We start from the raw sequence: 13,324 nt of genomic DNA, 5'->3' as shown, positions 1-13,324 counted from the left end.
TTCGAAAATTGTATCTGTACTTTTGTTTTTATTTGAGAAATAAAATGTATTATTAATTGATTGATTGATATTCGATTATACATTGTTTGTTTCAAATTTGTGTTGAAAACAAAATAACTAAGCATTTTTTGGCTTTGCTAATCACAGTATTTATTTATTTAAAAATATAATTATATAATCAAAATTTACAATAATTTTATTTTTTATATCAAATATAAGAATAAAGTACACATTTTATCTAAATATTTCAAGGTATTATATGTACAGTATACTGTACATTAAAAAAAAACAAAATTAATTTTAAGCTATTGCTCAAAGTTAATAGCTTAATAATAACATGATTAAATTAAAGCAGACTTATAAATTAAATAAATTAGTGAAAGCCAATCATATTATTAAGTAGTGCTTATCATAATTAATGCCTTGCATTAATTAATTGGAATTTGTAACCCATTGAAAACAGTGACTTTATTATACAAACTATCAATTAAATCACCACCACCATTCGTTTCATATATTTTCCACTCATTTAAATGAATTTAAACAAACATACGTATACAGTGTATAATACATGGGTGGAAGGAGGTCACATTAAGTTCATCATTAAATCATGACCCCTGTGTCAGTATAATAATAACAATGCTACGGAGTAGACTAAAATATATTTTTAAAATGTAAATATAACAGTACGTGTAATCCCAATATTCATTGATGACTAAAGAAATACAAGTTCTATATACAAAATGCGAGTTTGTGTATATAGGAAATCAGTAAATGATAATACAGTATATCTAGAAACTACAAAAACTTTATTTTAACAAAATACATTTCTTTATAACCATCTTTTTCAAAGAGAAGTCCGATGTGATTATCGTCAATAGGCGATAGGCAGGAGTAAGCACTTCCTTTAGTGTAAATATTGAGGCCGCCAGCCCAATCTAAGCCCTCATTCAGACTCCAATGTAGGGTCATGTTCACTCTTCCCTTTGCATCAAAAGGGTTTGAAAAGAACATGACATCTCGATAAAGGAGAGTACTCCCAAAGCAACCAGGCTCAATTAGTGTCGTATCGACGCGCATTTTCGACAGCGGGAATGTCTTTCCGCCGTCATCGCTGTAAAAGATTAGTCGATTTTGCGAATGGAAAAAGTGCTGGTTTCGGGCGTTGATGAGAAGCCTTCCATCTGACAACTCTACAATCTAAAGAGAAGAGAAAGGAAGGAAGAGATTATATGTTAGTTTCTTTCATGAAAACATACCAGTGAAACAATAAATTTAATATTGACTAGATTTTCAGCAGTTTTTTACTACTGTATAAAGTTACATTAAGAACATTAACTTTTTACCTGTGGTTCACCTGGTGTAAAATCTCCTGCTTTTTTTGGCATATTATTTGGTAAATATACCAGGAATTCACTCTGGGTCCAAGTCTCACCATGGTCTAACAAAAAACACACATACATGACATAGTAAATACAGATATCTTGCTTTTATAACAATAACTAGGTCTAAATTAAGTTAACTAGCAACTGTACTGATTAATTCTGCTAAATTATATTATGTAGTTACTATTTATTAACTTATTGGATTGGTCTATAATAAATTAAACCAGAACCGTGGCCCATTGGGACACCTCTCTATTCAGAGACACCCTATAAAGTAAGTACTCTTGTGAAACAAACGGCAAACCAATCTCTATTTAAGTGGATACTTTCTTTTTTAATTTTGTTGTATTATTATTATCACAAGGTTTATTTGTTGTTAATAAATACTGTACATATAAAAAAAAAGAAAAAGGAAGAAAAAAAGAGAAAATAGTAATAATTTCATGAAATTTAATATAAAAGATAAGATAAATAAATATGTTTGATTGATATTTGTTTTGTTTTTTTTATATATATTTCAAATTCAATACTACCTACCTTGTTTAAGTAGTACCTTATTTATTTATATTTTGTTATTGTTTTTGAAAGATGAAAGAAAGAAAATAAATGTTTACGTTGAATTGAATATAAATTGTTAGAAATGTATTTACCATCACTATAAACACAAGTCATCAATCCATACGTCGTGTTGCCCCAATGTCCACATGAAAAAAGTCGGCCCACGTTTGGTTCAAATTTTTTCTGAATTCCATAGCCTGGTCCAGGAGCCCAATTCCATCCCTCAAAGAATGGTGACTTGTCTGCCAGATTAACTGATGGAGTCCATGTGTAACCATTATCATAGCTAACAGTTTTGTAATTTGTTGGGGTGAATTTTTTAAAATCACATTGATTGTGAATACAGAAACAATATATAATTATAATTGCACCTGTCTGTTCGTCCACAATTACATTACCCATATTCAAGCCATCTGTGTTTTGATAATCATCAACTACAAATATGCTAGGCCCCCATTTATTACCACCATCCTCTGACCTCCGCATCATGATCACCTTCGCTGAGGCATCCCCGTGGCTGGTTTTTCGAGCACCGGAAAATGCGAGAAGATCTCCGTTCGGGGCTCGTACCATAATCGGTGTTCTGTACTCACTAATCTCCGCATCTTTAGTTGAAATCCATAACGATTGCTCTAAAACAATCTCTGGTGTTACTGTCATACAATCTGTTAGTGCGACATAATATAAATATACACAAAAGAGAGATTTAACAACAATTTTTAGGCCAGCCATTATGTGTGGTTGTGGGTGTTGTTGTTATTTAAGTCACGTGAACAACCATCCACGTGATTTCTCTACGCGTGGCTGAACATTTAATGAATATGCAATCAAATTAGGAAGACGACAAGCAAGAGGTATCGATTCACTGCATGCGTATCGATTTTATTCTTAAAAAGTAAAAAAAAAGTATGGTATGGTATATTTAATTTACTTTGGTTAAAAATTGTCACAAAGTAATTTAACTGTCCGACTCAAAATGCATGTGACATTTATTAAAACTGTTTATTATTAATTAGAGGCAGTCAAGCGTAAAGCCACAATATTCTGATGTAAGCAGCAGTGATCTGTCTGGTGGCTAAATAACAAATGTCACAAAGTTTTTACACAAAAAAATTCAGTCATAAAAAGCTATTTCAATTTAATTATAACTTGCATTTAAATCTGTAAAAAACGCTTTATACAAATGATACCACACTGTACATTTATTTTAAAGTTTTTAATGAAATCGTGGTATGGAAACAATACAGGTAAAATGAGGTCTGAACTCTGGATATAAATTAAACATAACAAATCTTTTCAACAAAAATACCATGCCTTGTATATGCCTCTTTGCCATAACAAGTTTCTGTGTACAATATAAAATCTAATACACTAATGTTTTTTAAAATCAAAGCACTGAATTATAGTATATTTATTCATCTTCTTACTGTTAATAATAGGCAGTGTTTTTAACACTTTTAACTTGAATATACTTGAATAACGACTCCGTGTTTGACCTTATTATCCTTAGATCGCTCAAGCGGAACCGGCATCTGAATATTTATAATGTTAGTTTGTAAATTCCAGTGGATACTGGCCGATGGTCCTTCTGGATGCGAAATAGTTCCCGAATCTGTAACTCCACCTATAAATTTATCGTCTTTGTTGTAGATGACGATAGCGACTCTGTACGCTTTTCCAATTTCTGAATTTGGAGCCTGTAGTTTATAAGTCATTAGGCAGTCTTCAATGTAGCGAACTCCTTCTTTAGGCTTGGCCTTCACCAGACTGGCTACCATGTACCAAGGCGTTGCGCAGCGCGGTTTCTGTCCATGTTGCATAGCATTCACAGTAAAATATTGCTGAGAAAGAACGTTAGCATTAATCACATGACAATGAGGTCCACTTAAAAACAATCGTGGTAGAAATTTATCCTGGTGGAACAGATTAGACATGGTGGACAACGCATGGAACTTATAACCTTCAAGAATGTAGTCCTTAAGTATATCTTGATGCTCGAATCCGAATGCGGAGTTTTCGATCAGAAGAATCTGCTCGGAAGCCATCTGCGTGAATCGGACATGCTTCAGCAGACAACGCAACTGCTCACCTGTGTTGCTATCATTCCGAAATTTCAGCCAATTTTCAAGCGCTTTGAAAAATGAATATTCGTCGCGTATAATTACCTCTGAGCTTGTAGAAATCTGACATACTTGGTCGATAGTTAAAGAGAACCATCCTTCGGTGTGGATTACAAGAGGAAGGTTTGAACGTATTACAGCATAACATCTATCCACCAAGTTATTCAGGTCATACATCTCTGCAAATGTTAACCAATCCAGCGCCCCTGTCACGTTCCCTTGCCCGATTTGCTTCGTCATATATTCCTCGCACAGTTTTCGTAGTCTGTCAACGTTGTATTTATCAGCGAGAGTAAAAATTGGCATGATGCTATTAACGCAGACCGTTACTTGACCACAATAGAAATAACTCAAGAATTTATCGAAGTAAAAAATGCATTCTTCTTGTTCTTCTAAATGTATGTCACACGTCAAAGAATCCTTCCATTTTGGTTCTGTGAGCATCGTTCTAAAGACATCGCTTGAGGCTGCGAGAAAGAACTTGTGAGCGCAGTACGAATCATTGCCAACATGGAGAGTGACATCACTCAGGTCAGGGTTCAAGAAGTACTTGTTCAGTCCGTTCACAAAAGCATCGTAGGTGCCTAGCGTTTCAGTTCCTGGTACTAAATTATCAGTGCTCTTGTCGATTCTGTAAATCAATAAAGTATAATAATTTTTGGTAAACATTTTTAAAGATCTACTGTAACTTCTGCATTCATTTCTGCATTAAAGTTCAACTACGGGGTGTCTAGAAAACTCAGATCTCAGATATATCCGAGTTTTCTAGATCTAGAAAACTCAGATATCTGACTTTTCTAGATCTAGAAAACTCAGATATCTGACTATCAATATCTGAGTTTTCTAGTTCCAAAATGGAACTAGAAAACCCAGATCACCTTAATAGGTAGCTTGTTTGAAATACTACAGTATTATACTAATAATAATAATTATTGTAACTTGTAGTAGCGGCCTATGTTAAATCATAAAGAAATACAGTATACACCTTTTAAAATGTAGGCTTAGCATTTAGGCTGAGCCTAGCTAAGCAAACTCAATTTTGCGGCTGAACGTGTTGGCGCTATCGCGATGTATCGCAAAGAGTAGGCCTGGCCCGGGTACTAGGCTAGAAGTAGTCAACTTGTACCCAAAATAACTCGTACCTATTACCAATTTGGCTAACTCAGACCTCAACCAACTCTTACCCACACCAACTCGTACATACCTAATTTTTAAGCCTACATTTTAACGGTAACGTGCACTGTATTTTCTTTATGATTTAAGCCGTAGGCCGCTGTTACAATATTAGTAAGAAAACAACGTACACAGTAACCAGTTTCAATAATATAATACTCTAGTATTTCAAATGACCTACAGTACCTTCTGATTAATAATGGAATGATCCAAATGACCTTTGGAACTAGAAAATCCAGATATTGATATCTGAGTTTTCTAGATCTAGACAAGTCAGATATCTGAGATCTGAGTTTTCTAGACACCCTCAACTACGTCTGGATACAATATATATATATATATATAATAATAATAATAGCATATTACGGTAGTTATTACTATAAACACGTTTCCAGTGGCTGTATTCTTACTTACTAGATACTTCATTTAAATAGTATTTTTTTTAAACTAAAATTATGTACAGCACAGAAAATCTCTGTACTACTGTGTTAAAAAATCCTTAATTATTGTCTGTCACATTGCTGCAACTTACAACAACAGGACACTGAGCTCGCTTTGCCAAGATAGGAACTCATAACAGTCCTTCGATCTTATGTCTGGATGCAACAACCAACAGTACCACTGTATGTACATATTCTCCATGGCGTGCAGTGTCTGTCGTGGAACTGATAGTGTCGCGGAACTGATAGTGTCGTAGCCACAGGTAAACCCTTTGATCTCCAGAGCTCAGCATCCTGTTGTTAGATTGCTGTGACTTACATAGACTGATTTTGAAGTGCATCTCCACTGCCTTCAGTAGTATGTCCTAACGCAACCTCACAGCTTTCAAGATCCATCCTCTATAAAGTATTTCACCTGTAAAATTAGTTATACTGTATATGAAATTGCTGCAATGACAAAAAACAGTTATTTTATGAATTTTTTATTGCACAATTTAATTACTCTATCTCTAGCTACTAAAATAAACAGTTTTATTAATTAATGAATGTCATATTATTTTTATTATAGGCCTAGGTAGGGCCTAGGTAGTAGGGCCTAGCCTAGAGAGCTTTACTTTACTAACACAGTCTAACATTCTAATCTACAATAACTTACTTTTCTATATAGTTTACACCCAGATAGGTAGTACCAGATAGTAATAAAATAGCCAAGACGTGTAATTACAGCTAGGCCTATATATAGTAAAAGTTAGTAGGCGAAAGGAATGTAGTTTTTTAAGCCGCGAGGGCCTGGTGATTAGGTAGGGGCCTAGGCCTAGCCAAGTAGTAATAAATGTCTCAAAATGATGTTTCGTACATTTAGTTTAGGGATGACAGATTATAAAATAATTACATTTATATAGCCACATAGGCAAGCTAGGCCTGGCCAACGTGTTTGCGACGTACGTGTTCCGTGTTCCAAAAAACGAGCTCATCCAAACCACCACCAAAAAACAAAGGTGACTACTATACTTCTTCGCATGCAGCTAAAGTAAAATGACTTCACGTTAAAGTGTGTCGTCACAGAGTCTCATGCATATTAATGAAGCAAACTTGCTGAGAGTGTTTTCCACCACACCACACACGCGACGCGAGATTTATCGAAACTCCTGAGCCCATCATCGACTGACGATCATGTTTTTGACAATTAAAATTAGTATGGCATTGTTTTCACTGCTGAGGATAATAAATAATATATTTAATTTTAACGCCTAGATACTTCCAGTGCGAATACAAAATAATAATAACGTACAGTATTATGTATTTTCAAATGCTGCAAGACATAAGACCCGAAATAGGCTAGGCCTAGGTGGCAGCGCACGTGCATACCTAGCTAGAGCTAGGGTGTGTGGGAAGTGTAGCTAGTATGCTGGGTTAGTGTACATCTGCACGATGCCTCGCGGTAACGATGAATGAGGATATGGAGGCCTGATAAGTGATAGTATTAGTAGTGGGTACTACTCTAAACTGTATTTTACTTTAGTTAAGCCGCTAGTGAGGAGTCTAGTATCATAGAAAGTCTTTCTAGCCTAGGCCTAGCTAGGCATCTAAGCCAAATGGGTCAAATAAAAAACTATATTTAATCTGCTTCTTTGCTATCAGGAACAATATCAGAATTATTAAAAACATTTTGTAAAATCATGAGCGCGCAATCAAGAAGCAGAGAGAAAACATTTCTTTTGCATATGCATGAGACTCTGTGACGACACGCTTTAACGTGACGTCATTTTACTTTAGCTGCATGCGAAGAAGTAGTCACCAAAAACAAACTTTGATCCATACGTATGGAGCGCTATCGACGCATTCGCATTCCATTCACATTTCTACTAAATAAAAATGTTGAAGCATTTGTGCATTGAAAACATTTAATAGGCAAATAATTTTGAGAATGACACATGATTCCCTCTCTATTGTTGTATTACATTGTTTGATTTTGTTTATATGGATAGAATTGAGCAATAAATATTGCATTACATTATAAAAAGCACATTTTTACAAACTGTTTTTTTTATTATCAACACACAAAAACAGTAACATAACATTTTATTTCAAGTACAACACTACTTCAAAAAGCCTAAAAACAAAACCAAAACCCCCACTTTCCTTCATTAATGGTTCACTTTTTGTTCTCAATTTACATTATTTATATTAACAATATCAATAATGTAACTCAAAAGGTGCGTTATGTTTGCAAGCATTCAATTGCTAGTATATATTTTCCAATTGAGCTTTTTATAATATTATTGTTACGGTATGCATGGGACACTCTTATGAAGAAGAGTACGCCATGTGCTTGTATCCCTCCCCCACTATAAGTTCATGCTTTCCTTCATAATACAGCTCCTAAATTCTTTGGTTTCCATAATAATACTGTCCACCCGGAATTGAGTTGTTTATCCATATTGCCAAGCACTTTAAGATGCCATGCCTCTTTAGTTTTCAATGTTTTTGTGTTCTTTTACTTTCCATATATAAGCAGTCCCACTTTATTGATTACCAACTTCTTCTAAATATTTCACTTCTTCTTTATGTGCTTTGCTCGCCATGTGAGCATTGTAAGGTGAAATTCCGTTGAGTTTTTTGTCGCATATTTTGCAATAATACGGGTTTAGTTCTTTTGGCACATCATACTCATTCTCTCTGTATGTTGGTTTGTATGGTTTAAAAATTGCTATGAAAAAGAGGGAAAGAAACTGTACAGAATTTTCAACAAAAAATGTTTACAATGTTTATTTGATATTTTTTGAGTGATATTTATTTTGATTTACATTTAAAAAATTTAATCACAACTGTTTTTTTTAAATAAATTGTTTCACAGTTGCTTACGTTTGCTCGAGCCACAGTCACCCCACTTGTCTTCAGTCTTCTCTTCCATATCCTTTGAGTTTTGTAACCATGGCAACGTCGATGGTTTACTTTCTAATTCCTACAAATAAATTCTTAACAGTCAATTTAAATTTTATTTAAATTTATAAACTGTCACTTGCAGCAGTCTTGAACTACAAATAAAGACAGTACAGTAATTTGGAAACTAATAAAAGACACTTTTTACCCATAAAAATGTAATCTGATAACAATTCATTGCATCATCAATTTCAGTGTATTTAGTTAAAGTTCTGTCTGTAATATCAAACTATTTTGACAAAAAACAATGTGATGTGCCCAAATATGGTAGTGATATGCCCAAATATGGTAGTGATATGACATCATCATGTCCATATATGGACACATCACATTTTTTTCACATAAAGTTTGATAGTGTAGACAGAGCTTAAGCAGTGGTTTAAGTATTACTAACCATGACATATGAGGACGGAACATATCCTTCTTGACCATCATCTCCTTGGACACAGGACCACTGGTCATTTTCAGAGTGTTTCTTAATAAATGTAACCTTTTGACCTTGTTTTATTGTTAATTCTGCAAGTCCTAAGGGGCTCTTAGCATTTGCTTGGTAACTATACTTGACAAGGTATTGCACTAGATCTTGAGAAAAGAAACTTATGTTATGCTCTGTCTACACTCAAACTAGTTTGACAAAAAAAATGTGCTCAAGTATGGTAGTGATCTGACATTCATTCATACACATTTATTAGTTATTTGACAATAATTGGATCACGATTTTTTGGCACATAAAGTTTGATGCAGACAGAGCTTTAGGCATACATAATTATACTGTTACAGTGACATTATTTAAGGGCCAGATACATAAAATATCAGAAAACTGGAAACGTGAAGATGGATATAGTGGGGAAAGATGGATGGGTGTTTTGATGTATATAAAATAAGCTCCAAGAAGTTGCATAAAAATTCAAGTTATAATTTCCCATTACGACCAGGTAATCAAATAAAAAATAAACACGACAGTGCACCTTTATCAGATTCAGTTGTTGTTGGCTTTCTTGCATTATTCTGGCTACTCTGTACACTTGGTGAGGTTGCAGCTTCCTCCCCTGGTCGTCTAGATGTCTGTTCTGAACGAAATCCACGACCTCTCCACCCACGACCTCTCCATCCTCGACCTCCTTGTTTCGATGTTTCTTTTACTCCCATCATTTTCTGTATCAAATATATATGTATAAAAAAATTATTTTATTTTATTAGGTACTTTTGATTTATAGGTCAGGAACACCATGGTCTTAGTTTCTCCTACAAAGACACACGACTGGAGACGATCCTTTTTTACAGATCTTTCCTTTTTACAAATTTGTATTTTACATAACATGTGCATAATTAACACATACGTGACACAGTATACAACAAAATCAAATTGCTAACAATAAAATATCAATCATTATTTGTTTGTACACCGTATTTGATTTCGTTAGGGGAGTCTAGGGTATAATGTGGTGTGGATCGAGGGCCTGCCCTCTGTCTCTGTATCTAAATACACTAGTACTCTCTCTTCGTGGCACACAAGCAAATCTCTGAGAGTGAGAGTGTCCGAGTCAGAGGGGGAGAGAGTAGCCTACTACTACTACTACTACTAGCCTCTGGCCTCTAACTCTAACCAGGGACATCACCCTGCCTAACTAAACTAGGGCCTAGTCTAATAGTAATTAGCCTAAATAAGCCTTAGAAGAACCTTACAAGCATATACTACTAAAATAATATACCAATATAATTATTAATACATAAATTTGCCTTTTGGACAACAGCGATAAAAAAGAAATCGATAAAAAAAAATAAAGACAGTAGAGCACGTGTGGATTTAACAGTTCAAAACATAAAACGCCCTCTCTAGATTCCTGGTGTACCACCTGACATTTCAATCAGGTGGTATTGTATACGTGTCAGCTGACAGATCAGCTGATCGTCTGATCGCCATTGTTTATTTTATTATTTTTCAGTACGGTACACAAAGCTTACAATCATTTACAAATAAATCATGCCTGTAAGTATTTTTATTTAAAAAAAATATGAAATTGTAATTTATTGAGTTATGATGATGATGATGTTTTAAAAACTTGCCATGCTCGCCTGATTATTACAGCCCTGTAACATCATGCCGACATGATGATGGAGTCTTTTTTTGTTTTTTTTAGTACTAATAGTGGTCACCTATTTTATAACTCTACTACACTACAACTACTACTTACTACTACTCGGGCTACTACTGCTTCTAATTGAATTTTATTTAACATTTATATGCATATTATATGGTGGCTTGATCATTATTAATTTTCTACCTGACAATGTTTTGTTATTTTGTTATTTTTTAAATAGAAATACGAGTTTACAGTCGAAATGACATGTGGAGGTTGTTCTGGTGCGGTTGAAAGGGTTCTGAAGAAAAAAGAAGGTATGACTCAGCGTTGCCAGCGATAAAATTTAAATTATGCCGTATCCTGTCTCAAATAATGCCAGATTGGGAAAAATAATGCCAGATCCCCAAAATGTGACCCTAAACAGCGCCACCAACGGTTATATGTCTAATAAACGTTTGTAAAACCCCAACTGACACAAAATAGGGCCTAAAATTGTATCCCCATGTCGTACAAAATTTATATTTTTAGTTTTGTGAGTAATAACTAATAATTCTAAATATCTGGGGTGCGAAAATGGTAATTGCAAATGACACCAACACCAACACCCCCCCCCCCCTCCCCCACCCTAAAAAAAAAAAAACCTGTTACAGCCATGGAAATTTATAATTTTTGAGCTGAAATATGAGAGCTGCTCGAAGGCCGGGATCTTTGCACTTAATTTAAAAAATGAAAGGATCTTATAGCCACCATAATTAGAAAATGGAAATTATAATTTAAAATAGGAAATAAAAAAAATTATTTTGAGTGTCTCCAGGACCTCAGCCCCACCATGGTTGATAAGAAAATTTGGAAAAATACAGCTACTCGATGGCCGGAAATGGCACTTAATTTAAAATATGAAATAAAAATATATTTATTAGTGCCTCCATGATCTTAGCCCACCATAGTTCGAAAATGGCAATTATAATTTAAAATAGGAAATCAAAATATATATTAATTGTGTCTCCAGGACCTCATGGTTGGGGCTGAGGTAAGAAAATTTGAAAAAATAGAGCTGCTCAATGGCCGGAAATGGCACTTAATTTCAAATATAAAATAAATTTATTAGTACCTCCAGGATCTTAGCCCATGATAGTTTTGAAAGTGCCAATTATAATTTAAAATAGGAAATAAAAATATATATTAAGTGTTTCCAGGACCTCAGCCCCACCATGGTTGGGGCTGAGGTAAAACAAATTGGAAAAATAGAGCTGCTAGATGGCCGGAAATTGCACTTAATTTTAAATAAAAATGTATAAGAGTCCCTTGGACCTCGCCCCATCATGGTCACTGAGAGGTGAAGAACATTTGGAAATATAGGGTTGCTACGACGATGCAAATGGAACATAATTTGAAATATGGAAAACAGATTCTCTAGAAGAAATTCTTTTTAAAATTAGAGCTTCTAGTTACCGGAAATTGCCATTTTAAGGGTTGGGGAGGGGTGTGGCCGCTTATAATTATGAACTGAAAAAACAAAACCCCTTTCATAATGTGTTTTCGTTCAATTGTCTCTATATCTGGGGATCCAATAACCTGCATGGTCTCTGAAATAGAGCAACATAATTGGCCAATAGGTAGCCTCTTCGGATTTGTTGTGCTGCCTATATCGCACACACGGTAGTTTTCGAGCAGCCTTCCTATCCGAAGAGTCGATTAAGTCCGAAACGAAAGGATGGAAGAACTATTGTACGGAAAACCCGAACAGATCTGTTTTGTACGATATGATATTGTGTAAGGTATTAACAAAATATTTTATTTTTGTTCTGTGCTACAGTATATTATTTTTTTGGTTGTTCAAAAAACACAAAATTATGCCAGATTATGCTAAAAACGGCTAAATAATGCCGCGGCATTATGCCAGATGCCGTGGGCCTCCAAATAATGCCAAAAAGCATAATAATGCCAGAAATGGCAACTATGGTATGACTATGGACAATTGTATGTGTAAAGATAGACTTGCGCCAAGTCTGTATTTATTGTCTTTTTTATGTCATTCCACACGTCGTCGTTTTGATTTTTGTCTGAAAATACAAACTAAGGTAATACACGTATGAAACGCCATTATGTGTAAATAGAAGATTGTTTTTTTTTTCATTAGGCATTGATAACTTCGAAGTGGATCTTGAAAAGAAAAAGGTGTTTGTTGAGACAAGTATGACATCAGATGAAGTACTTGAAGTCCTAAAGAAAACGGGAAAAGCAACTACTTATGTAGGCACTGCTTAAGGTGAGTTGTGGGATTTAAATAAAACTAAACATTTTTGTTACAAAAACAAATAACTTCAGATTAAATGCATTCTTATTTTGTTTTTTTTCAGGCGGATGTTACCTTAATTAGATGCTACACAAGATTTTAAAAACTGTTTCTGGAAACAAGCTTTTAATCTTTATTAAAAGAAGATCGCCATGATGACATAGGAATCCTAGACATACAAATTTCTTCATTCCTACATTTAATTTTTTTTTTTTCAATGTATTTATAATTATGTACTGTAATAATAATATAACTTGTTTCTATCTGAAATATCATACATTTAATAATATCTGATAGTTTGCTGTATCTTGCAATTTTTTATTAA

At 34.3% G+C, this 13,324-nt stretch overlaps 4 protein-coding genes across 11 annotated transcripts; 1 reads left to right on the top strand and 3 right to left on the bottom strand.

The window, feature by feature from the left end:
* Nucleotides 1-214: 214 nt before the first annotated feature.
* LOC140049186 (sialidase-1-like) lies at nt 215-2,724 on the bottom strand. Its single transcript, XM_072094009.1, has 3 exons — nt 2,036-2,724; nt 1,347-1,441; nt 215-1,200 (listed from the first exon to the last, which is right to left on the bottom strand). Exons 1-3 carry the CDS (start codon nt 2,673-2,675, stop codon nt 799-801), a joined length of 1,137 nt encoding a protein of 378 aa, XP_071950110.1. The 5' UTR covers nt 2,676-2,724; the 3' UTR covers nt 215-798.
* Nucleotides 2,725-2,840: 116 nt separating this feature from the next.
* On the bottom strand, nt 2,841-6,694 carry LOC140049185 (BTB/POZ domain-containing protein 17-like). Of its 4 annotated transcripts, none has more exons than XM_072094007.1 (3): nt 6,569-6,665; nt 5,996-6,123; nt 2,841-4,694 (listed from the first exon to the last, which is right to left on the bottom strand). In XM_072094007.1, the coding sequence occupies exons 2-3, from the start codon at nt 6,070-6,072 to the stop codon at nt 3,401-3,403; spliced, it is 1,371 nt and encodes a 456-aa protein (XP_071950108.1). In that variant the 5' UTR covers nt 6,073-6,123; nt 6,569-6,665; the 3' UTR covers nt 2,841-3,400. The 4 variants fall into 4 exon arrangements, with proteins under 4 accessions (XP_071950108.1, XP_071950109.1, XP_071950106.1 ...); XM_072094005.1 differs by having other exon boundaries at nt 2,842-4,694; nt 5,996-6,091; nt 6,569-6,694; XM_072094006.1 differs by having other exon boundaries at nt 2,842-4,694; nt 5,996-6,091; nt 6,622-6,657.
* A 1,006-nt stretch (nt 6,695-7,700) lies between these two features.
* On the bottom strand, nt 7,701-10,446 carry LOC140048732 (uncharacterized). 5 transcript variants are annotated; one of them, XM_072093507.1, is made up of 5 exons: nt 10,360-10,446; nt 9,588-9,774; nt 9,014-9,201; nt 8,542-8,641; nt 7,701-8,386 (listed from the first exon to the last, which is right to left on the bottom strand). In XM_072093507.1, exons 2-5 carry the CDS (start codon nt 9,769-9,771, stop codon nt 8,202-8,204), a joined length of 657 nt encoding a protein of 218 aa, XP_071949608.1. In that variant the 5' UTR covers nt 9,772-9,774; nt 10,360-10,446; the 3' UTR covers nt 7,701-8,201. The 5 variants fall into 5 exon arrangements, with proteins under 5 accessions (XP_071949608.1, XP_071949612.1, XP_071949609.1 ...); XM_072093511.1 differs by having other exon boundaries at nt 9,014-9,195; XM_072093508.1 differs by having other exon boundaries at nt 10,350-10,435.
* A 32-nt stretch (nt 10,447-10,478) lies between these two features.
* On the top strand, nt 10,479-13,203 carry LOC140048734 (copper transport protein ATOX1-like). Its single transcript, XM_072093512.1, has 4 exons — nt 10,479-10,609; nt 10,942-11,017; nt 12,844-12,972; nt 13,064-13,203. The coding sequence occupies exons 1-3, from the start codon at nt 10,604-10,606 to the stop codon at nt 12,969-12,971; spliced, it is 210 nt and encodes a 69-aa protein (XP_071949613.1). The 5' UTR covers nt 10,479-10,603; the 3' UTR covers nt 12,972; nt 13,064-13,203.
* The last annotated feature ends 121 nt before the right edge of the window (nt 13,204-13,324 follow it).

The sequence above is a fragment of the Antedon mediterranea genome, chromosome 5 (assembly GCF_964355755.1).
Source record: "Antedon mediterranea chromosome 5, ecAntMedi1.1, whole genome shotgun sequence".
Lineage (NCBI taxonomy): Eukaryota > Metazoa > Echinodermata > Crinoidea > Comatulida > Antedonidae > Antedon > Antedon mediterranea.
Note: the sequence above shows the minus strand (reverse complement) of the source record. Positions and strands in the feature narration are given on the sequence as shown.

Bases quoted from the DNA above. Each gene is read 5' to 3' on its own strand.
- LOC140049186 (XM_072094009.1), bottom strand. From the start codon at position 2,675: ATGGCTGGCCTAAAAATTGTTGTTAAATCTCTCTTTTGTGTATATTTA. The intron at 1,442-2,035 runs GTAAATACATTT...GTTTTTTGTTAG, and splicing joins GACTTGTGTTTATAGTGATG to ACCATGGTGAGACTTGGACC. The intron at 1,201-1,346 runs GTAAAAAGTTAA...TCTTCTCTTTAG, and splicing joins TTACACCAGGTGAACCACAG to ATTGTAGAGTTGTCAGATGG.
- LOC140049185 (XM_072094005.1), bottom strand. From the start codon at position 6,072: ATGGATCTTGAAAGCTGTGAGGTTGCGTTAGGACATACTACTGAAGGC. The intron at 4,695-5,995 runs GTAAGTCACAGC...ATTGATTTACAG, and splicing joins GCACTTCAAAATCAGTCTAT to AATCGACAAGAGCACTGATA.
- LOC140048732 (XM_072093507.1), bottom strand. From the start codon at position 9,771: ATGATGGGAGTAAAAGAAACATCGAAACAAGGAGGTCGAGGATGGAGA. The intron at 8,642-9,013 runs GTTAGTAATACT...ATTTATTTGTAG, and splicing joins TTCCGTCCTCATATGTCATG to GAATTAGAAAGTAAACCATC. The intron at 8,387-8,541 runs GTAAGCAACTGT...TCTTTTTCATAG, and splicing joins TGACTGTGGCTCGAGCAAAC to CAATTTTTAAACCATACAAA.
- LOC140048734 (XM_072093512.1), top strand. The intron at 11,018-12,843 runs GTATGACTCAGC...TTTTTTCATTAG, and splicing joins GGTTCTGAAGAAAAAAGAAG to GCATTGATAACTTCGAAGTG.